We start from the raw sequence: 22,154 nt of genomic DNA, 5'->3' as shown, positions 1-22,154 counted from the left end.
CATGAAATTTGACATGATTGTTTTTAATGTAATGTCAATGAAAACCACGATTTAATTTTAGGGGATTCGCACGGTAATTTTTAAAACACCGTTTACAAAGTAATTCTGGCGTCATCTCATTCCATCTTCTGGTAGCTGACGAGCAATAATCGCTTAATTGCTTATAACTGGATATCTGAGACACTGTCGCATACCTTTCTAAGACACCGTTTACAAAGTAATTCTGGCGTCATCTCATTCCATCATTCTGGTAATAATGACGAGCAAATAATCGCGTAACCTCCACGGACTGACGGATTGATGGTCCGGACTGGTGGAAATTGAATGTAGTCACTAATATTCGCCAATCCATTTGGAATAACAGAAAATCAGAATAATGGACTTAACTAACGCCAGAATGAGCGTGTGACTGATGTCTAGAGTTTGGCTAATGAAAAGTGGGCCGTATTTGCTTAACGTTTCTGACGGTCGCGATCGCAATCAAATGTCAGTTTTTGTATGCGAAATCTGTCATTGGATTGCGATCGCGAACGTGGTAAGCGTTAGGCAATACGGCCTCTAAACCCAGCTATTATTTGAGTGGCAACATTATTCATATGTCATGGGAAAACAGACCAATGAGTATAAGAAAACAGACACTTGAGCTTGTTTGTTTGTCTATACTCTTTATTGTACCAAAAGGAAATACAAAAATGTCACAAATGTAACAAATGTTGATGTAATGTGTGCTGTTATGGTTATCTATTCTGTGACTTGTTGAGTTTAGTACCTTCGTGTGTAAAAATAGAGTTTTTTGGAAATTTACTGCTGGAACATGGGAAAAACAAAAGTGGTGTGCGACAGATTATTTTTACCATGATAACCAAATTCAAACAAAAACAAGCAGAGAGGGAAGCCTGGTTTAAACAAAAAAAAATATTTTGGTACTAATCACTTTCAGAACTGGTCAATACATTTGTGGTTCATAAAATTCAGATTTCTCAAAAATATTCGTATTAACCTTTTTATACAATACAATACAATAACTCTTTATTGCACACCATCACATAGCAAGCAGTACAGAAAACAGGCATATATACAGAGATTTTCTGAGGTAAGCAATAGGCGGCCTTATCGCTTCAGAGCGATCTCTTCCTGGCAACCTTTACAATGGAATGGATAGAAAAGTAAGCAATAAATAATATATGACCAATTATCTGTTTAATGTATGTTATGTTGTATGAATATGTGTGTTATGTTATATTTTATGTTCAACATATCGTTTTAAATAATCACTTGTTTTCCAATAGGCATGCGATAGACAGAGAAGCATAAAATAAGCACGATTCTTATGCCTAAACGTCATTTTTGTACGGCAGAGAAGCTTCTGTACCCGTTCCATTACTTATTCTGCGGTGATACCGTCTGCATTTTTTTTAATTTGCCACGTTTTTATAGGTTGATCTTTCATTAGCCAGACTATGTAAGGGCTTATGCTAGCTGACGCGGTTTGCACAGAGCGGGTGGACGCCTTTTGAAAAATAGTTGGAGCAGCGCTAACTGCGTGCGGCGCGTGCGACGGATGACACCTACATCCGCGTCCGCAGGCCTGCATGGCTACTACGAAACTCGAAACTCGAAGTTCGTATCGTACCGTCCCTCTCGCTCTCGTATCAAATAGTATAAGTGTCAGAAGGACCGCACGACACGAACTTCAAGTTTCGGGTTTCGCAGTAGCCCTGCTGTGCCCGCTCCGAGCACCTGTCCAACTAGCGTAGGCCCTACAAACTTGACGGTCCCTTGAGATCTGTCATCCAGGCTTCATATCTAAATTCGCAGATACTCCTTGATGAACTGCTCATGTCTGGATATCATGGAGAAAGTGGTAACGGACTCCGTGTTGCAAAACGCCGTATTGTTTCTAGCGACGGTGGAGGCCACGCCGCGCAGGTAGTAGCGCTCCATGGAGCGCTCGGACTCTGCGAACGCCAGCCCGCCGCCGCTGTCTCCGCGGCACAGGGCCTTGCCCTCTAAAAATGACAAGCATTTTAACTATAACTATAGTATTACCAAATTAGGATACCTGCGACTTTGTGAAGTGTCCGCTCATCGCTATCCCCCGGGAAGGAAGGAAGGCAGATTCAGTGAAATATCCCAACAGGGCCGTTTTATTAGGCCTCGGGGAGGCCTGGGGCACACAAGAACTTGGAGCCTTTTTGGGAGTTAAAGAAAATGAATGATACATTTTTTCTGCTGTGAATGTGGTACACAGTTACACACAAAATCAAATATAAATAATATATGATTAAGATACCGGCTTATGGGATTTCTTTTGAGCAAAATCTCCTAGTTATTATAACTTTTTGTCGGATTAAAATAGAAAAAAAGTGATATCGGCCATTCGGGGCCCCTGAGATAAAGAGGCATCGGGCACGGGCTCCTTGTGCCCTTATGGTAAAGACGGTATTTTACCCCAAATATCTGTAGAAATAATGAAAAGAACTTATCGACTTAAAAACAACCATGAGTGGAGCCGTTTCGTTAACAAGATGAAAACAAGATGTTAGGTAGTTAAATTACTGAAAACCTAAAGGTACCTAGTTTCTCCAAAATTGAGAATGGATACTTTCAAGCAAGTAGTGTTTTCTTGAAATCCCTTTTTTACTGTGCCCAGTGAAATCAAAATGCAAAATACGCCAATGGATTTTTTATGTTAGTTTTGATTTTCTTTTAAAAACGGCGCAACGGTAATTGACAAGGACTAATTTCGAGAGTAGAGCTAGAAATTAAAGACAATTAAGTAAATTAATTTACACTTTCTACAATATACCTACTTCCTTTCGTCCCCGCTACCACTTTGCGATCTGTCCACTGCGCAGCCGAGCTCACCAATCTAGGCACTGTATTGGTGAGCTGGGCTGTGGCTACTCGTACTTGTGAAGGGAACAGCATGCATAATGTACTATAGAGAAACCTATTTCTGTGCGCTCGCCATATTTTCGGTCATATTGCGTCAGTAAAGGAGATGAGCAAAAAGTTACCATTCCAATAGCCAGCACAGAACTTGTCGTTGGTGATGAACTGCCGGAACTCGCTGGTCACACGCGTGATGCATTCGCTGAGTGAAACGACCGGCAGCTCCAGTACTTGCAACACCTGCGCCGGAGCTAATTCGTTCTCTTTCGTATTCCCCCAGCCTGCTATCTGCAATAACAAAATCAATCCCTGTGAGCCAATCACTAACATAGGCACCTAACTGTCTAGAGGGGTCTCTATTGTTTCCCATAAAATTTAAACTCCGATTTTAACAATCCATAACGTTATTAAGTTATATTAAACAGTATAAAGTGAAGTTCCGATTTTCGCAGGTCAAAATTATTGTAAGTCATAAAATTGGTTAGCTTAAACATTCGATGTCCATATAGTATACCATTCCATAATATTAAAGGCAATAAACTAGTTCATAATAATTGTTGTAAAGTCTTTTTTCTCAGGTCATATTGATTGATAGCCACCTGATAAGTTAGTCATAACATTTAACGTCATAATGTTACATTCAATAAAAACACTCATAATAATTATAAAAATTAATTCAATTAATTATCAGAAAAATGAAATACATAATATTTTAACTACCGAATGTTTACCTAACTGTAGTTGTATGCATAACAATCAAAGTTCATAATAAACAATTTTTATAGGAACATCGAGGATCAAAAATCATTTGTGAAGCAATATTATCCGGGCTGTTATAAAAAAAAACTAACATCGAAGGCTAAGGCGGGAGCTACGCTCCGCTTCGCTCCCGCCTTAGCCTTCTAAACCTAACCTATCCGAGTCGCTTCTGCTCCGAACCGTCTTGCTCGCTCGCTTCGCTCGCTCGCACAAATCAAATTGTTTTCAACATAATTTCTATTAGTAATATTATCTAAAGTCGTAGTTAAATGCATTAACACTTTCAAATGTATGCCTGGAAATGTTTCTGAGTAATTTTCTATATGCCTATCAATATTATGGATTTGGTTTCTTAGACCTAGACACTTTAGGCATTAAAACGATATGAGTAACAACCATTAGTACGGTGAAATATATGGCTTAAACTATTTCTGAATAATTATCGTTAGATCTTTGAACGTTATAGTTAAAAATGTATGACTTTTGTGATTATATAATTTCATATTATATGCCATTAATATTAGAGCTAATAAGCATTATACTGAATAAAAATTATGACTAGTGATGTTTATGTTTATAAATTATATGGATATCAATTTCTGACCATCGAAATTCGGAACAAAAAATGTATGGGAAACAAAGGAATCCCGTCTAGAGACATTGTGCAAGTATTTCGGATGGCGAACATTGTTTTTTTTTTAATTTTTATCTTTGGCTGTCGGTGACTGAAATGCTGCTGCGCTTTCTCACGTAATCTAAATATGCTCAAAAACGTGAATCGCAACTAATACACTCTGATGTTCTTTAATCATTTGTATATTTTAATCTTTAGTCTAAGGCCTCACCTTTCCCTTCTTGCCATCTTCAAGCTGTCGCCTGTCAAAGTTGACGTCGAAGTCGATGCAGACCGGTCGCACGTGGTGATGGTACACCGCTGGCCTGTCCAGGAACACCAGCGCTATGTCGCTCTGGTACAGCGTCTCGATATCGCGGAAACGCGTAGGCACCTTCACATCACTGACCTGGGTGGATACGAGAAACACAGATAAGGGCCCGCCAGTTTGTCTGCGAAGAATTAGTTTTTCGCGGGAAATATGCAATTTTCCACAATGACCATTTTCCAAAATGCCAATTTTTTTGAATGTCCACTTCTTTAAATATCTATATTTAATCGAATAATAATGTAAAATAACTTAATCTCTGCCTGGCGTTTTACTGGTCACTCGTCGTCATACCTAATTCTGAAACGTAAATTCACGGATCACTGCATATTATGGTCCTTAAAAAGTCAGGGAGTCTAAATGTACCAGAAAAAGCCAATTATTCTATTTTATTAATGGTCATTTCAAGAAGCGGTCGTTTCAATAAGTGGTAATAATAAGAAGTGGTCTTTTTCAAAAGTGGTTTTTCTCATTGTCATACTAAACCGTTGAAAAGCTCAAGTACCGTGATGACGAAAAGGTTGAGGGTTTAGTTTTACTTACGTCGAAGGTTTGGCGGTTTTCGTCATGGGTGTTGGGCCAGGGGCGATAGATCTTGCCGAGGCCGACCGCGTAGTTTGTGGCCGAGGCCAAGCTATTGTTCTCTTTATTCCAGAAGCAATGTGCAGCTGCATATGGAACATCACAGAAATTGAACCAAACCATAAAACATGAACATGCAAGTCAGAACAAGTATCAGTTAGAACAATACTGTCGTGTTTTGTGTATGTTATTAATTTATTCAAATCAGAGCAGTAGGTAATCTGTAATCAGTCATTTATTTGGACTAACATGATATATGTGCGAATAAATGACTGATGATGATGTTCAACAGCAATTGCACGAGTTACTACTAAATATATCGAAAATACCATAGGTGTCCCTACAATATTTGAAGTTCCCTCGACTTTCTTAGGATCCAATAAAGGATCCAATCATCCGATCCTGATTTCATGCCTATATGGGAACTAATTGGAGTATTCCTATACAAACGATTTTTTTTTTCAAATCGATTCATAAGTTAGTGACGGAGTTCTGAGGTAACAACCAAAAAAACACAACCGAATTCATAACCTCCTTTTCCTTTAAATCGCTTAAAAAGCAAGCTGTCTATCAATATATGACACGTCATTGAAACGTTAGATGTGAAGTGTTTGAACGTCAGTGCCCTTAGTGTAAGTTTTCCGTTCCGCTAGAGGCGCTGTTCGTGTTTGCATACAAATTGGGATTTGAACGCGAACGCGATCGAGACGTATTTTGTAACCGAAAACTTACACTAAGGGCACAGGTTGTCATCTGACATTGCATCACGCGAGCCAACCAATGCCTGCATTCTTTCTGAATTGTAACCAATCAACAAGCACGTCTATTTGCAACCTCGAAATTGATTCGTATTTGAATCATAAGTCGTTTTGGTTTTAAGTATGGCCACTTTTTGTGTGGAATTTGTTCTGAGTTACGCTTCCTGATATTATTTGTTCGTAGTACAAAATCAATAAAAATGGCGATAACCCTCTATTCGCAAACACCCTGATTGGCTGTTTATGGGTTTCCAGAGTAAATTAAAAAAAAAAACTTTAATCCCTAAAGATTAATAAGGAGCTTTAGCCCCGATATGCAGTAACATTTAAAAGTAGGTAAGTAACATTTCAAGAGCATGAGAAGCGAAAAAATTATTAATCTCTGTTGCTGGATGCTGGTAGCTGTTTGGTAGCGTGTTTACTTGACTAATTACTCTTTTTTTTATTCGACTGGATGGCAAACGAGCAAGTGGGTCTTCTGATGGTAGGAGATACCGCCGCATAAACATCTGCAACAGCAAGGGTATTGCAGATGCGTTGCCAACGTAGAGGCCTAAGATAGGATACCTCAAGTGCCAGTAATTTCACCGGCTGTCTTACTCTCCACGCCGAAACACAACAGTGCAAGCACTGCTCCTATGCTATTATCCTGTGTTATGTTATTTTCATGTGTTTTTATGTACAATAAAGAGTTTTACAATACAATACAATACTGCTGCTTCACGGCAGGATTAGCGAGCAAGATGGTGGTAGCAATCCGGGCGGACCTTGCACAAGGTCCTATCACCTGCAAAATTTACTCGCTCAAAAAACGAACAATAGATATATAGATACTGTGTCAGTAAAAGAGATAATAGACATAGTAGCAATAGATAACTGTACATTACTGCAGAGGCCGCCGGGAAGGCTGAGTCTGTATAGATAGACGGATTGGTATACGAGGCTGGCAAGTTCTTTCACGCCGAGACTTGTATAGTGTTTTTCTCAAACATGCACTGAAATAAATATTATTATATTATATAATCTTTCTATGTCAAGTCAAACTCACCAAGTATGTGGACTTCGGCCTATAAATAGGCCTGCAACGGTATATTTTGAAGCCTGTTTTAAGGCCTACAACGTTATACTTTGAAGCCTATTTTAAGGAACACAACATAAACTTTTTATTGCATGTTTGAAACAAATTATTTACCAGATATAACCATGGTGGTGCTGACGAGGGAACCTCCGCAGATCTGCATGTACGGGCTACTCCTCTTATCGTAGATGCCTGCGTGCCACGGCAGCTCGCCGTGCTTAGCCGACTTGCCCCCGACCTGCATCGGGACGCCGTTCGGCGTCACGCGCCCACATTCTGTTCAACACGGACGAATAATGTTAACCTCCCGCTTACCAAATGTATATTTTTGGAATCATTTTTTGCAACTTTCTGCTTAGAGATCAAGATGTTCAGGAAAAATAGAGGAAAAAATCTCCGGCTTTTCCTACTAGTTTTTCACTATGTACATACAAAGTATGTGTATACAAAGGCCATTAGTGTCCAATTGTAATTATTTCTTATGTCCTTCCCAAAGGAAAGATGTAGGCACGAGGAATCACGAATTATACTGAGCGGCACAAAATCTGCGACCATATTGTCCAAGGGCGTTTCCAGACTAGCGTTTTTTCTGCGCGTATACGGTCGTTTTTAGTGTTCTGTATTCAAAGGGTAATGACGGGACCCTATTACTAAGACCCCTCTGTCCGTCCGTCTGTCCGTCTGTCTGTCTGTCTGTCACCAGGCTGCATCTCTGAAACCGCCAAGGCCTTGGTAGTTCTGACCCGCCACCAGCGGCGGGCAGCGGTCGCCCGCCGCGTCTAAGTATATGTTGTGTTCGTCAATGATCGGGAGCGGTCGTTACTCGCCCGCCAAGCGCGACGCCCCCCCGCCGCCCGCGACTTCCGCCCCCTGCACCCGGCGTCTTTAGTTATTTTGCAGCATTGCGGCGGGTGGACTCTAGCGTTCAATATGGAAAAATTTACCATAGAGAAAGACGAACGATTTTATGATATAATAATTTATTATTAATTACAATTAATTTATCGGGTCTTGGATGTTTCATACTTATATGTATTTAAGTTGCAAATAAAAAATTATTGCATTAAATCACAAGTTGAATAAAATTAAAATACAAAATTAATTTGTGATTTATTACATTATCTTTTAAATGCTTAGCCACCAAAGTATTGTAGGCACTCCTTTTTTTCCAACTTTAAACACATTGTTCTTCTTTTTTTTGTTTTAGCTTTAACATTATTAATAAATCCTCATCCTCTTCCTACTAAAGCAGTAAATATGCTAGTGTTTTCCATTTCGCGTACACACGTCTCTTCATACAACTCGGAAACTGCCGCCGCGGTTACGTTCTAGAACGACCAAACACCCGTTGTCTGCGGCGTCCAGCGTCTACCGCCAGCCGCTACACGCCGCGGGCGGCGGGTCAGAATGACCAAGGTCTAAGCAAGCGTTCACGATCGCATTCGCCATCTCTTTCTACGCTCGTCTTATACCGTGTGACAGAAAGAAGTGGCAAAACATTTGTGAACCCGAGCACGTTAGACCATAAAGCCTTCAGTGCTTCAGTCTTCAGCTATACTAGCTCACCTGGCTCACATATTGGTACGTGGTCCCAGTCCCCGTTTAGGCATGTCATTATCTTTAAAACGCCGGCGTGGTAGTAGTTAGGGCTGTTGCACTCTGGGGTCACTATCGTGCCGTGGCGCTCGTACAAGTTGCACGGACGGAGCCCGCTGTACTCGCCTGGCATGTAGCATTTATGGCTTATACTTGGATGAGGATTCAGCCTGCACAATTCTGAAACATACATAAATGGTCTGAAAATCAATTTGAAAACTTCTGTCGCTACACTCTTGATATTGGTTGTGGTTCTGTTTGAAGATCAGATCAGTGGTGAACTTTCATTACAACTATCTTGGAAAAATAGGTGGGCGATCTGTTCCTCCTCCTACAATGCAATTATTTTGCGAAATGGTAACGATACCCTAACTACTTCCTTTAATAAATAAATAATGATTTCTGAAATTATCGCGATTAATACATGAAATAACTACCTACCGAATAATTCGTTTAATTTGTAGTACATCTATTGTAATTGAAAATAATAATGCTTAAATATACAGACAGACACATTTTAAGTAGGTTTAAAATAAATAACATTTATTTGCACATGTATATCTAAGCCATATATAAGTACCTTTAAATGTCATTGGTAGTACTTATAGTTCCTAGGGTTTTTCGATAGTCAGCCCTGTGTATCTTACGCACACATTGACGCGTGTACAGACGTCGTCGTGCTTTATGTAGATTCAAGAACGCGTATTTTGTACGTCGTGGCCGCCGTGTGGTAACGTGTAGCCCAATCTGAATTGGTAACTTTAAGCACACCATAATGCCTCGTAGATATTTACAAGGAGGAAAATTTGCAAAAATAATTGGTCATTTTCATATAGAATAGAATAGAATAGAAGACATTTATTCACATTCATAAAGACACACAAATACAACCAAACTAAAAAACAACAACAGCAAACACAAATAAAACAAAAAAAAAAGAAATACAAAAATTAAAATATATGATTTTGTGTGTCCTCGCAAAAGTGAAACGGCCGCTGACTCAGCATATGACTGACCTGTCATTTTTGTACGTCAGTAAAAAGGAAGACATTTACTTGTGCACGTCGGGAAATTAGGGGCCCAGGAACCGCGGTGGCACGTGACAATGTTGTGACCAAGTAGTTCGTATCCCGCATCGCACTCGTAGCTCAAAGACACCGTCTCAAAGTGGTCACCAGGGCGGGAGTTATTGTTTGTGGGAACTGTGTACCGGCCATGATCTGGATATTGGGGCAGGATGCAACGGTCTCTTGATGATCCTGAAAAAAAAAAGCCTCATGTTACCCAATCAGTGGCGACTTTTGCTCGGAGATTCAGATGCATTCTGTAGACATGTTGCGCTCAGTCTTTCTTGAATTTGGTGCTTCGATGCCACATTGATAAAAACAATTAGTTTACTATAAATCGAATCTAAACAGACATATTTCCAGTTGTTAACAGCTAACTACTTACGAACACAGGTCGGGAACTCCTCGGACCACGTGCCGAACTGGCAGTAAACCTTCGACTTTCCGATGAGATCGTACCATTCGTCGCACGAAAAGCGAAGGTCGGAGCCGTGTGAAGCTGTGTTGTTTACGACGTCGATCTCGCCATTGACGGATATGCGTCCGTGGGCGATGACTCGCGGGTAGGCACAAGAAGCTGCTAGGGGTGGCCTAGAAAATAAAACAGTCTCATGCACCAAGAGTTTCATACTTTGTAGATAGATATCTATGGAAATTCAGTGTTAGCAGAATCCTGCTCCTAAGCAAAATGTATTATCGCAAGCCGGGATTAGTGAGCCACTCAAACACAAATATTCTTTTCTCAAAAATGTCCGTAAAAGTCTACATTATTCTTTACTAAGTGCATAGTTTATGGTCAGCGAGAAATTAAAAAGTTAAAAAGATTGCAGGCGCGCTAGCTCGACAATAATTTAATTATTGAAAAGTGAAAACGGCCATGGAAATGTTGGCACAAGTCGTACACAATACAGCCAACTCAAATGGCTGCTATCAGTTTTTTGCTGGATCTCCAGACTTTTTTATTGGATCTGGAGCAACTTGTGGTGTTTTCGGTTGGGCGGAAAGCATGAAAAAATTTATTGGAATAAAATTAAATGACACAATATATTGTATTGAGAAAAGGTTTATTCTAATTTAGTTTTTTTCCTTCACCATTTTTGAGAAAAGCTTTATATTAGTCTCGGCTGGAATAGCAATTACTGGCTTCGTATTAGTTAAACAGACACGCAGGCTCGTCCGTTTAATTCTCATACTCAGCCAGCAATTGCCTACTTCCGGTCACGATAATAATCTACTATTATTGCACTCCACCAATCAGTACAAAATTGAATACCTATACTTGTAGACATAAAATTAAGGGTAACCAGTGCAAAAGGGGAGGCCTTTGTCAGCAGTGTACGTCTTCCAGCTAGTGATGATGATAATAATGATGAGATTTTCCTCGCACACCACTTCCTCATACGTCTCTGGTGGGCGCTGCTAAAACTATAAAACCTTACTTGACGACAGGCGTTTGCACCGTAAGCGCCGCTAGATGGAGTCCACAGTCGATGGGGTTGCTGGCACAACTAACCGGGCATACGTCGTCCAACGTACTGCGGACTTGAGCGTTACCGCAAATTAAGACAAGGTTCCAGAACGGCCTGCTGTTGGAGAAATGTTCAGGATTAAAGGTCACATAGTAATTAACGGGTTATTGTAAGAACAAATGGTGTGCGTAGCGAGCGATGCCTACAAAAACATAGATGCCTCTAATAAGAGCTACATTCATACGTTTCTAGGTTCTAGGACAACTGGAAATAATGGTTTTGATTCCAACCAGCTTTGCAAATTTGAAACAAAGCTTTTTGAGATGCAGCTTAATCCGAGCACCCATTGAACACCTAGAGCATTAATACCAACTATAAGCCTATATACCCTGAGTCCTGAGAAAATTCCAGAAAGCATCCTCCAGCCTCCTGCTGCTTAAGACCTTGTTCGTAATCCCTGATTCATATCACATCATATCTCAGTCTGTAGACGTCCAGTCAGCATCAAAAGTAGCTGGTTACTTTTGTACTTTGTCGTTTTACAGCCACGTACTTAGCGGCATACAAGATTGACAAATGTGTTAATGTGACAGAGTAAAAAAGTAACCAGCTACTTTTGATGCTGACCAGAGCAGCGCATAAGCTTCCTCTAGTTTAGACCGTGGCTCCCACGCGGGTCCAGTGCGGTTTCTTCGCAAGTGTAGGTTTCCTCTCGGTATTTTCCTTCACCATAAAGTTCATGATTTTCAAATGTCATTTTGCACATAAATTCCAAAAAATTCAGAGGTGCGAGCTCGGGTTCGAACCCACGAACCTTGGCTTGAGAGCCCATCAAACTAGGCTACAACGACTAGGTTCAAGCTCCGACCCTGTGTTAACTAGTGAGCTTAGAAAAAAAAATTATCATCATAATAATATCGTATCAGCCTTAATACATCCACTGTTGGACATAGGGCTACCATTGAATGTAGGTAATGACCAGCATTACGACATTGGATTATATTTTATGAACATGGCTGTATCGTAATGAGATTTCATACATCATTACAGCACGGGGGGGGGGGGCGCCGCGACCACGTGCAGCAGCACTAGTTCTCGTTAATGCAGGTCATTCTCAATGGTTCTTGATCACATGATAGAGGATTTGATATATGGATATAGATAAAATATTGTATGCAACTGTACGTAATTAGGCCTTAAAACACTCATGTGACCCTATTATGAAACTCGGCTACGCCTCGTTTCATAAACCCACACTCGTGTTTTAAGGACCCCTATTACGATACAGTTGCATAAAATACTATTACATACATACATACAATGTCCTGTAGCAAATATGGCAGCGACTTACTATACGCCGCGGCAGCTTGTCATCGTCTCGTCACTCCAGTCGACGCAGTCGGCTTGTCCATTGCATTGCTTCCGTTGATCCACGCAGCTCCCGTCGCGGCACTGGAACTGGTCCCTGAAGCATTACAGCCAAAAGGTTACCACACTAATCGATCGATCGTCAATCGATGCCATCGATCTATGGTTGAATGGATTGGTCGACGTCGATATCGACAGTTTCTACTACATCAATCAATCGATGGAAAAATACGTACGGTCAAAGTCAAAGATATGTTTGAATTTTGGTCGGTGTCACCTCGTGTTTAAACTTTAGTACGAAATTGACAGAAGGCATACAGTGACAAAAGGTGCTAAAGTGTAAAAGTATCTTCGACTTTGACTATAAAATGTATTATCGACTATATCACCGAGTGAACTTTTAATTTAAATTATCTAAGTTCAAGTTATTTGAAAGTGGTACGAAACAAAAGTAGCTCAGCTTTTGAGCAGAGTTGTATCGTACTATTAAAGTTGTTTAGAGACACTGTATAATAAATTCGAGTATATATATATACGAGTATGCTATACTTTTCAGTCGTCGAAAAAAATTCTTATTACAAATAATATTCTCATTCTGATAGACAATGAACTTGTTAAAGGTTATCGAAATTTTTTTTTCAAGATATAGTCATGAGTTAGACGCGTACTTACCGCGTCAAGGTCGAGGATAATATCTTTACACTTTAATTACCTTTTTCTCAAAAATTACCGTAATAGTTGACATTATTCTTTACATATCAGAAGGTGAAGTGCATAGTATATGGTCAGCAAAAAATTAAAAAGTTAAAAAGATTGCAGGCGCATAGCTCGACAAATCTTTGCTCGACAATAATAAATTAGGGAGTGGAAACTGGAAATAACGGCAAAACCTACTAGACACTGGCAAAATTGTCCTCCAATGGACAGAGCCATATTTTTCAAGAATAAAAAAAAATAAAAATTAGCGCGCCTGCAATCAGTCACAAATTTCTTAAAAAGTTAAAAAGGCCATGGAAATGTTGGCACAAGTCGTATACGGCCAAGTCTAAGGGCCGGTATCAGATATTTTGTTGTAACTCCGGACTTTTTTTTATTGGGTCTGAAACAGCTTGTGGTGTTTTCGGTGGAAAAATACACCTACAGTTTATTTTTAATGACAAAAAGGCGGGAAGGCACAAGAAAAATATTGGAATAAAATTAAATGTTATAATATATTTTGAGAAAAAGTTTATTGTATTTCAGAATTATTTAGGTAATGTAATACCCAGTGGTATTGCCAACCAAATTGAAATTTAGGGTACCGTAAAATTGGATATAGGTGTAGTCCGTTTCAATGTTGTATGTAATGATAAGTTTATCCTACTTCCTACTAATACAATAAATGCGAAAGTTTGTGAGTTAGTTATAAGTCCATACTTTATGGCCATTATTAATTTCATATCTAGCTTGTGTCCATAATTCTGTTTTTTTGTAGTAAATCATACTAATTTTTTTGTTATGTGTATTTTTCTAAGTTTTAGGGTAGGTTTTTACAATATTTAAGTTTGCGCCAAATATACAAAAAAATATTTTTACTGTACACGGAACCAAGCAAAATAATAAAATAATTTATCTACATACACCCATATAGTAAATCCTCCATTATAGGTTCAAAAACCAGAGATAATGACCAGCATTACGACATTGTATTCTATAATGAACACAGCAGATATCTGTATCGTAATGAGATTTCATACATCATTACAGTACCGGTGCAGTAGGGTGGCGTTCACGTCGCGCAGGTCGTGGGGTGGGGCGCGCAGCCGGCGCAGCTCGTGGCGCAGCCATGTACGAGTACCTAGTTCTCGTCAATGCAGCTCAATTGTTCTTGAACGCATGATGGAGGATTTAATATGGATGTAGATAAAATATTGTATGCAACTGTACGTAATTAGGCCTTAAAACACTCATGTGACCCTATTATGTTTCATTTATTTATTTATTTATTCCAATAACATTACACAGCGTCACAGTAATTTACCAATACGCCGAGAAATTAAAAAAATATACACAAAATAAAACAAATAAAAAACAGAAATAGAAAGAATTAACTTAAGAAAAAACACTAGATTGCCTATCATCCATTATCTCACAAAATCTCCGCGGCCGCAGACCTATTCGTCGAACTTCTGGCACGAACAATCTCACGACTCTACCAACAAGCTTTGGACAATCCGACTCATAAAACCACACTCGTGTTTTAAGGACCCCTATTGCGATACAGTTGCATAAATAACTATTTTCTACTCGCGTACTACAATGTGCTTCTAACGATATCGCTATCGGTAATCCAATGAGGTGCATGGTGTGATCGCAACTTTGACATTTCATTGTGAAACGTTTCACAATGTTCATTTCCGCACTGCAAATGGCGGGATTTAAAACAAAAAAAAAACTTCGACCATTCCATTTTATTTACTTAATTATTGTTAAATCGACTTTAAAGATTAATTGAAATCTGTTTACATAAAAAATTGGCTGTAGTCGAAAAAGTTCCCGGGTCCATTCTAAGGTTGTAATTAGTGAAAAAAAAAGTTTCAAAATAGCGGGATTTGTTTTGCTTTTGCACGAAGTTCTTGAAAATTAAAAGAAATAAAAGAGTTAATCACTATTTAAACGACTTTTTATATGTGAGAATGTGTGACTTTGGTAAATTAAGGGATGCAGAAATGATGACGCCGCCAGAAATAAAACAGCCGGCAATGGAAGCGAGCAGTAATTTGCTACCTTTCAAATTGAAAAATTCATTTATTGTCCGTTATGTAAGTATTCATTATTTATCATTTGTTTATGTTTGAGCTCGTAGAAAAAATAATGTATGCAAATATTCATAATCAGCCATTGAGACACTCATGCGTGTCTACATGTATATGACATTCGGCTTTGCCTCATGTCATAAACTCGCACTCGTGTCTCAATGGCCCTTATAATGATACAGTTGCATAAATAACTAGTGTAGGTCGCAGATGTTCTTTAAACTTTATTTGTCCTACGTGGGGTATACGTGGGGTATTGTGTAGTTCTAAATTTACGTTTTATTTGTTGTGTTTCTGTTATGTTCATTGTATTTTTTTAATGTGGCAATGTATTTTTTTATACCTAATGATTTGCAAATTCCTTTGCAGGTATACCTACCTACTACTTTTCAAAAGTGCCATAAGGAGGTTTGTCTTAGTTCATTGCCTTTCTTCCAGACTACCCCAATGTATTACATGTCTATTTGTTTTGGTCCTCGCTGTAGCCTAAACAACTGGACAGTTTTCAACATGAGGTACCATTACATTTTCTTAAAGTGTCGAAGTGACATAGACTATATTATATTTCAAAAAGGCGTCAGCCAAAAACATAATTGTGTAGGTATTTTTTATTGTAACAAGCATCATCATCATCATCATGTCAGCCGAAAGACGTCCACTGCTGGACATGGGCCTCCAAGGCTCAGCACTAAGTAGCCCATTGCTATATTATTATATGTACACATAATCCGCCTTTGTACAGTCGAATGCAAAAATATATATAATATATATACAGCCATAGAGTCAAAATATGTATACATCGACCTTATGTTTAGTAGCATAAAGGCGACACTGAAAGTTTTTAGAACTGGCCACTTGTAAACAATATAATAAAAAAGATAGTTTAAATTTTGAAAATGGAACTTTTGCCAATATTTTTGAGTATGTATTTTATTCATTTGTCATTTGTTTTACGATTTGGCGGCAAATTGAAAATTGTCTGTGTCACGTCAACATGAATTTAACGCGAGAAGATTTTCGTGCAATGTTTTTTATGACTTTCGATGTCATTTAAGTCAACAAGAAAGCTATGATAGACTTCGATTGGCCTTTCATGATGAAGCCCCACCTTGTGCGACCATTTACAACTGGTTTAATGAGTTTAAACGTGGTCGCACTAATCTCACCGATGATCTGCGTGAGGGACGGCCTTCTACGGCGACGACTGAAAATAAAATCAGTGTTGTGCGGCGTATGATAGAGACTGATAAAATAGTGACGTATCAACAGATTTGGACAAGCTTAGGCATCGGTATGAGTCAAGTGCATAAAATCCTCCATGAACATTTAGCGATCAGGAAGCTTTGTGCCAGGTGGATACCTCATAATTTGACCGAGGCCCAAAAACTCCATCGGGTTGATTGGTGCCGTGAAATGATTCAAAGATTTAACGGAGGTGACTCAAATGCTGTTTTCGACATACTTACGGGTGACGAAAGCTGGGTTTACTGTTATGATCCAGAAACCAAGAGACAATCTGCTCAATGGGTGTTTCCTTTCGAGGAGTTGCCAACTAAAGTGAAGAGAGATCGAAGCTTGGGAAAAAAGATGGTGGCCTCGTTCTTCGGAAGGACAGGTCACTATGCGACAATTGTTTTAGAGGATCAAAAAACAGTTACTGCAGAGTGGTACACTAACAATTGTTTGCCACTTGTATTGGAAAAAGTTCGGGAGAAACGACCTCGAAGTAGGATCCTTCTTCACCACGACAACGCCTCGTCGCACACCGCCAGGCGAACGATCGACTATTTAGAGACGTCAGACGTGGAATTACTGGGTCACCCGCTTATAGCCCCGACCTCGAACCTTGCGATTTTTATTTATTCACGAAAATAAAAGAAAAACTTCGAGGAAAACTTTTTATGAACACCGAGGAAGCAGTGGGTGCGTTTCAAAAGGCCGTCGAAGAGACCCCTAAGGACGAGTGGGCTAAGTGCTTTTCTCAGTGGTTCCATCGGATGCAGCGGTGTATTGATGTGAATGGACACTATTTTGAAAAGATATAATAAAACTAATAACTTGCTAGTTTGCTCAGTTTTTGATTTTCTAAGAACTTTCAGTTTGACACTCGTAGTATACATCGTTTTTTTAGCATTAGAAAGAAGGTAAGCGATCTTGATGTGTCTTTTTATTGAAAAACACTTCAAAAATAAGTCACAGCAAATATGTAACAATTAGCAAGGACATAGGATTATTTACATGCTTTCGGTATCGTAGTAATAGGTAGTTACTGTTTTCTTAAAAACGTTTTTCAATAAACAAGACTCGTCAAGATTGTTTACCCTTTTTCTAATGCAAAAAAAACACTGGCAAAATTGCCCTCCGATGCACAGAGCTATATATTTTTTTAAACTAAATAGATATTTATTGATCCACCAAGTTTAATTGTTAAATCGTCCTCCGTATCGAACAATGTGATGATATCGTTTCTCAGTACGGTATTTTCCTTGATACGGGGGGTTTTTAATAATTTGACTTTTGACATCTCTAAGATAAACATTTATCAATGTGCTGTCAATTCAGCATTGTACCTACTAAATACCTACTATTGTAAATTACATTTATCCATCCCAGCCTATATATGTACGTCCCACTGCTGGGCACAGGCCTCCTCTCAGAACAAGAGGGCTTGGGTCATAGTTCCCACGCGGGCCTAGTGCGGATTGGGAACGTCACACGCACCATTGAATTGTTTCGCAGGTTTGAGCAGGTTTCCTCACGATGTTTTATTTCACCTCAAAGGTCGTGGTAAATTTCAAATGTAATTTCGCACATGAATTTCCAAAAACTCAGAGGTGCGAGCCGGGGTTTGATTGAACCCACGACCCTCTGCTTGAGAGGCCATATGTCAAACCTGCCCTAGGCCACCACGGCGTTTTTTTTGAAAATTACTTTTAATCTGTATGAAAAAAATGAATGAATACTGGTCATGTTCTTAAAAAGTTGCAAAATAAAAGTACAGTCATCAGCATTAATATCTGCCGCAGCGGAGCGTGTAAAAATATCTGACACGTCCTTCTTGCCCTAGAAATAGAGTCGTATCAGATATTTATGCACGCTTGTTGTGTCAGATATTGGTGCTGGTGACTGTACCTAGCTCAGTTATGCGAGTATAGGTAGAGTCATTCACGATGACGCGTGCCGTGGTTCTTATTACAATGTCATTAGTGTCTAATTTTGACAAAATCACGCGTCTTCGTGGATGGCACTTATAGCCTATAGTATGTACAGTCAGCTGTAGAGAAACGTAACCCCACTGCGGTATACATATATCGTAGTACCGTGCGGTTCACCATGCTACCAGACGTGTTGCTCTGATGATGAACTCTGCTTGAGTTCGAAACGCGTCAGTGTGGTGTGGGGGTGGTGATAGTTGGGTTTTTATGACATTGTGGGGACGGAGGAGCTGCTTGAACACATAAGTTGCATAGACGTAGAGCTAGAGAAAGTAATTGTGTACCTCTATAAGTACCTAGTTCTTTGATATGGACCTCCTCCTTTTTGCCTCCGCTAAGTAACGCCTGATTCAATCAATTAAATACTCGTAATTATATATTCGTGTATAGTACCAATATCATATGCATGAAAATTTGATACGACTCTATTTCAGTCAGATATTTGGGTGACACTATTTACCGGCTGTACAATACCGACATGGAAATACCGACCTGATATTTCGTGTACACGCCCATAGAAACTTTTGTCAGTTTGACACCAGTTTGTATTGGCGTGAACGCGAAATGTCGGGTAGCATTTCCATTTGCACCCTTCGCTGTGGCAGAATATTGACGCAGGTGACTGTACTTATGGGCATTTACACAAAACAGTCTATGTATCTGTCCGACCGCGGCTAAGCTCAGAGACCGTTAGTATCTAGAGAAAGCTGTAATTTGGCATGAATATACATATCAGTTAGCCGACAAATTAGTACCTTAAATAAAAATAACAAAAAAAAGTTTTTTTGAAGATTCCTCCCCCTAGACGTAAAGTGGGGTGATTTTTTTTCTCTACTAACCCTATTGTGTGAGGTATCGTTGGATAGGTCTTGAACCCTTTGAACCCTTAAGACCATTAAGGGGTTGCCAGGACGATTTTTCGTTTTAGTGATCTGTTTGCGAAATATTCAACCAAATTTTCATTAAAATCTAGCGTCCCCCCCCCCTCTAAAATCTAAACTGTTCTGTGGAAAAATTTGATAAAATTTAGGATGGTAGTTATATCAAATTTACAAGGAAAATTATGGCGGCTATGACTGATCCAGAATTATTTGTAGTTTAAGAGTAAATAGCAGCCTAAGGTATAAAATATACCTAAACTTGGAAGATTATCCGTACACAATACGAAATCCTTAGAAAAATATTACTTGATTTTTTCGTAATGGCTACGGAACCCTATAAAGTGTTCGAGACACTCTTGGTCGGTTTTCAATTTTGGCAAAAAAAAGTAGTTTTTCCTACACAGAATCAAGAGCACAATCGATTCCAACGGTTTAAAAAAAAGTACCAAAGCAAAATTTCAGTTTTGTGACGTTTTGTTCATACACTCTGTATGGGCGTCACAAAACTGACTCATAAATTGTGTATGACAAAATAAAATACATTTTGAAGGAAAAGGTACACATAGGTTTTTTGAAAACACCCTTATATGGTATATTTATGAGTGACACTTACCCACATCCCGCGGCGTTCACCACGGCAAGGCCACAAGCTGCTGCAAAACAAAAACAAAGATAACCTAGCTGTTGCCCGCGACTGCGTCTGCGAACAACTCGTTCCGCGGGAACCATGCTATTTGCGATACGGATTCGCGCACAGAAGGGTTCCATAAAAAAAAGCAATACTTAAATAAAACTAATCGCGAAAAAATCAGTAATTTACTTACCAGAAAAAAGAAACAAGAAGTAAGATGGTTCCATTATCACAAGTAGGGCCGTTCAGACGACCAGCCTTCAGCGGACTGAGATCCACTAGCTTTTGTAAATTATTATTTGAGACAGGAAAGTTGCCGAGATAAGAACGTGACTATATTGATAACGCAATTAAAAACAAGCTATCAGTTAAATAGATAAAATAGAATTCTATGGAATTAAACAATTGTGTAAATGAACTAAAAGAATATCCTTACTCACCCGCGACCTTACGATAGCTAAGCTTATGCAAAATATGAGTGTTCTTGCAGTACACCTCCACCTCCACACTGTAAGAACACACACAAATCACACAAACCCATCTATTACCATCACTACACCACACTGACGCGTTCGAACTCAACCAGAGCTCATCTTCAGAGTAACACAATTAAAATTTAAATTCTTTTAGTTCATTGATATGGACCTCCGCAAAGTAACACCTGATTCAATAAATTATTGAAAATCGTGTAAACAAAGAAATTTTTCACGATTACTCCGTAGTTACTTACATTTGAACGCCAATCGCGATCATATTCACATCTCAATTAACCCAACACTGTTTTTAACAATCATTGTATCATTAAATAATTGTGTAAATATGTTTATTTTATAGAATTAATTAGAAGACGAATATTCGTTATATTTGTCAAATTGACATGATAATTTTTTCCTCACCGAAGTCTGTCTAGCCTCTGGAAATTTAGTGCTGTACATACAAAATTAATTATTTGATTGAACCAACCTTACCTACCGATAATTGTGGCGGCTCTGCAAATTGGGGAAGAATTATTAGAATACTCCATCATCATAAACTAAGTAACATAAGTGGATACATGTTACACCATTTTTAAAAATTCTACCCTTAAAGGGGTATAAAGAGGAGTGAAAGTTTGTATGGAAAAAACGTTAGGTATATTTGAACATATAATTCTAAAACTCCGTAAAAATGTTATTAAACATTTAAAATTAAAAGGGACATGGAAACATTCTGAATGACTCTTGAATTGAACAGAACTAAGAGAATACGTGATTCGCCATTTTTAAAAATTTCAGCCCAAAGGGGGCTATAAGGTTGGTGGAAATTCGTAAAAGAGAAACGGAATGTTTTAAGTTTGGATTGTAACACTTAGGGAAAACATTAAATAATAAAATATGAATAAATTCAAAATAATTATTTACTGCTGATTGAAGTATCTTAAAGAGCATTCACATCACTAGAGCCAACGTCAGTCAGTCAGTCAGCCAGTCGTCAGTCAAGTGTCAATGTCAGTCGCCACATTTGTTTACCAGATTGCTTGATTCCATTGAATTCGTATAATAACTAATCTCTAAGTTTATTTTAGATTTTTCTTATTAATCGAATCCAAGAATATACATACTACGGAAAAAATAACCAATAAAACTTAGATATAAATAAATTAAATCTCTAGCAAAAAAATTGAAAACCCTACTACCTACTAAATTAAATCTACAACTACACAAGGCCCCCGTAGCATGGTGCCCAAAAATGTGCAAATTTGTAAAGCTTTCCAACTTGCAGGGCAAATTGGATGTTTTACTCAATTCGATCTATGATTAAGAGTAGTACCTAGAGCAAATTGGTGAAAAACAGTTCAAAAAATTAACAGGAAACTAAAGTACTATGTATGTATGTATGTACTATGTAAAGTAATATGTTGTATTTTTTAAAGTATTAACCTTAGCGGTCCCCCCACACCGACGACGCTTAGATAAAAAAATATTACTAGATACTTATACTAAATTAGCTTAGGCTAATTTTGCGGGAAATCAGCATAGTCCCCGCGGGATAGGGATAAACGAATTCTTCGCAGATGAAGTCGCGGGCAACAGCTAGGTAGTGTATAATTATTTTTTACTTTTTAGTTGTCTTTTTTAGC

The 22,154-nt window shown here is 38.7% G+C and overlaps 1 protein-coding gene across 1 annotated transcript; it reads right to left on the bottom strand.

Moving 5' to 3' along the window:
• Positions 1-645: 645 nt before the first annotated feature.
• On the bottom strand, positions 646-20,339 carry LOC141442816 (clotting factor C-like). Its single transcript, XM_074107931.1, has 12 exons — positions 20,229-20,339; positions 20,018-20,057; positions 12,497-12,610; positions 11,116-11,262; positions 10,062-10,267; positions 9,665-9,868; positions 8,580-8,789; positions 7,128-7,289; positions 5,139-5,263; positions 4,500-4,676; positions 3,021-3,183; positions 646-2,009 (listed from the first exon to the last, which is right to left on the bottom strand). The coding sequence occupies exons 1-12, from the start codon at positions 20,260-20,262 to the stop codon at positions 1,807-1,809; spliced, it is 1,785 nt and encodes a 594-aa protein (XP_073964032.1). The 5' UTR covers positions 20,263-20,339; the 3' UTR covers positions 646-1,806.
• Between the last annotated feature and the right edge of the window lie 1,815 nt (positions 20,340-22,154).

The sequence above is a fragment of the Choristoneura fumiferana genome, chromosome 26, assembly GCF_025370935.1.
Source record: "Choristoneura fumiferana chromosome 26, NRCan_CFum_1, whole genome shotgun sequence".
Classification (NCBI taxonomy): Eukaryota; Metazoa; Arthropoda; class Insecta; order Lepidoptera; family Tortricidae; genus Choristoneura; species Choristoneura fumiferana.
The sequence above is the reverse complement of the archived record's forward strand: the minus strand, read 5'-3'. Positions and strand labels throughout refer to the sequence as shown.

What these genes read in the sequence shown, in the direction of transcription:
- LOC141442816 (XM_074107931.1), bottom strand. Translation starts at nt 20,262, where the DNA reads ATGGAACCATCTTACTTCTTGTTTCTTTTTTCTG. An exon ending in CTTCTTGTTTCTTTTTTCTG is followed by an intron (nt 20,058 to 20,228) that starts GTAAGTAAATTA and finishes TTTGTTTTGCAG; the next exon opens with CAGCTTGTGGCCTTGCCGTG. An exon ending in CACCACCATGGTTATATCTG is followed by an intron (nt 5,264 to 7,127) that starts GTAAATAATTTG and finishes TTCCATATGCAG; the next exon opens with CTGCACATTGCTTCTGGAAT.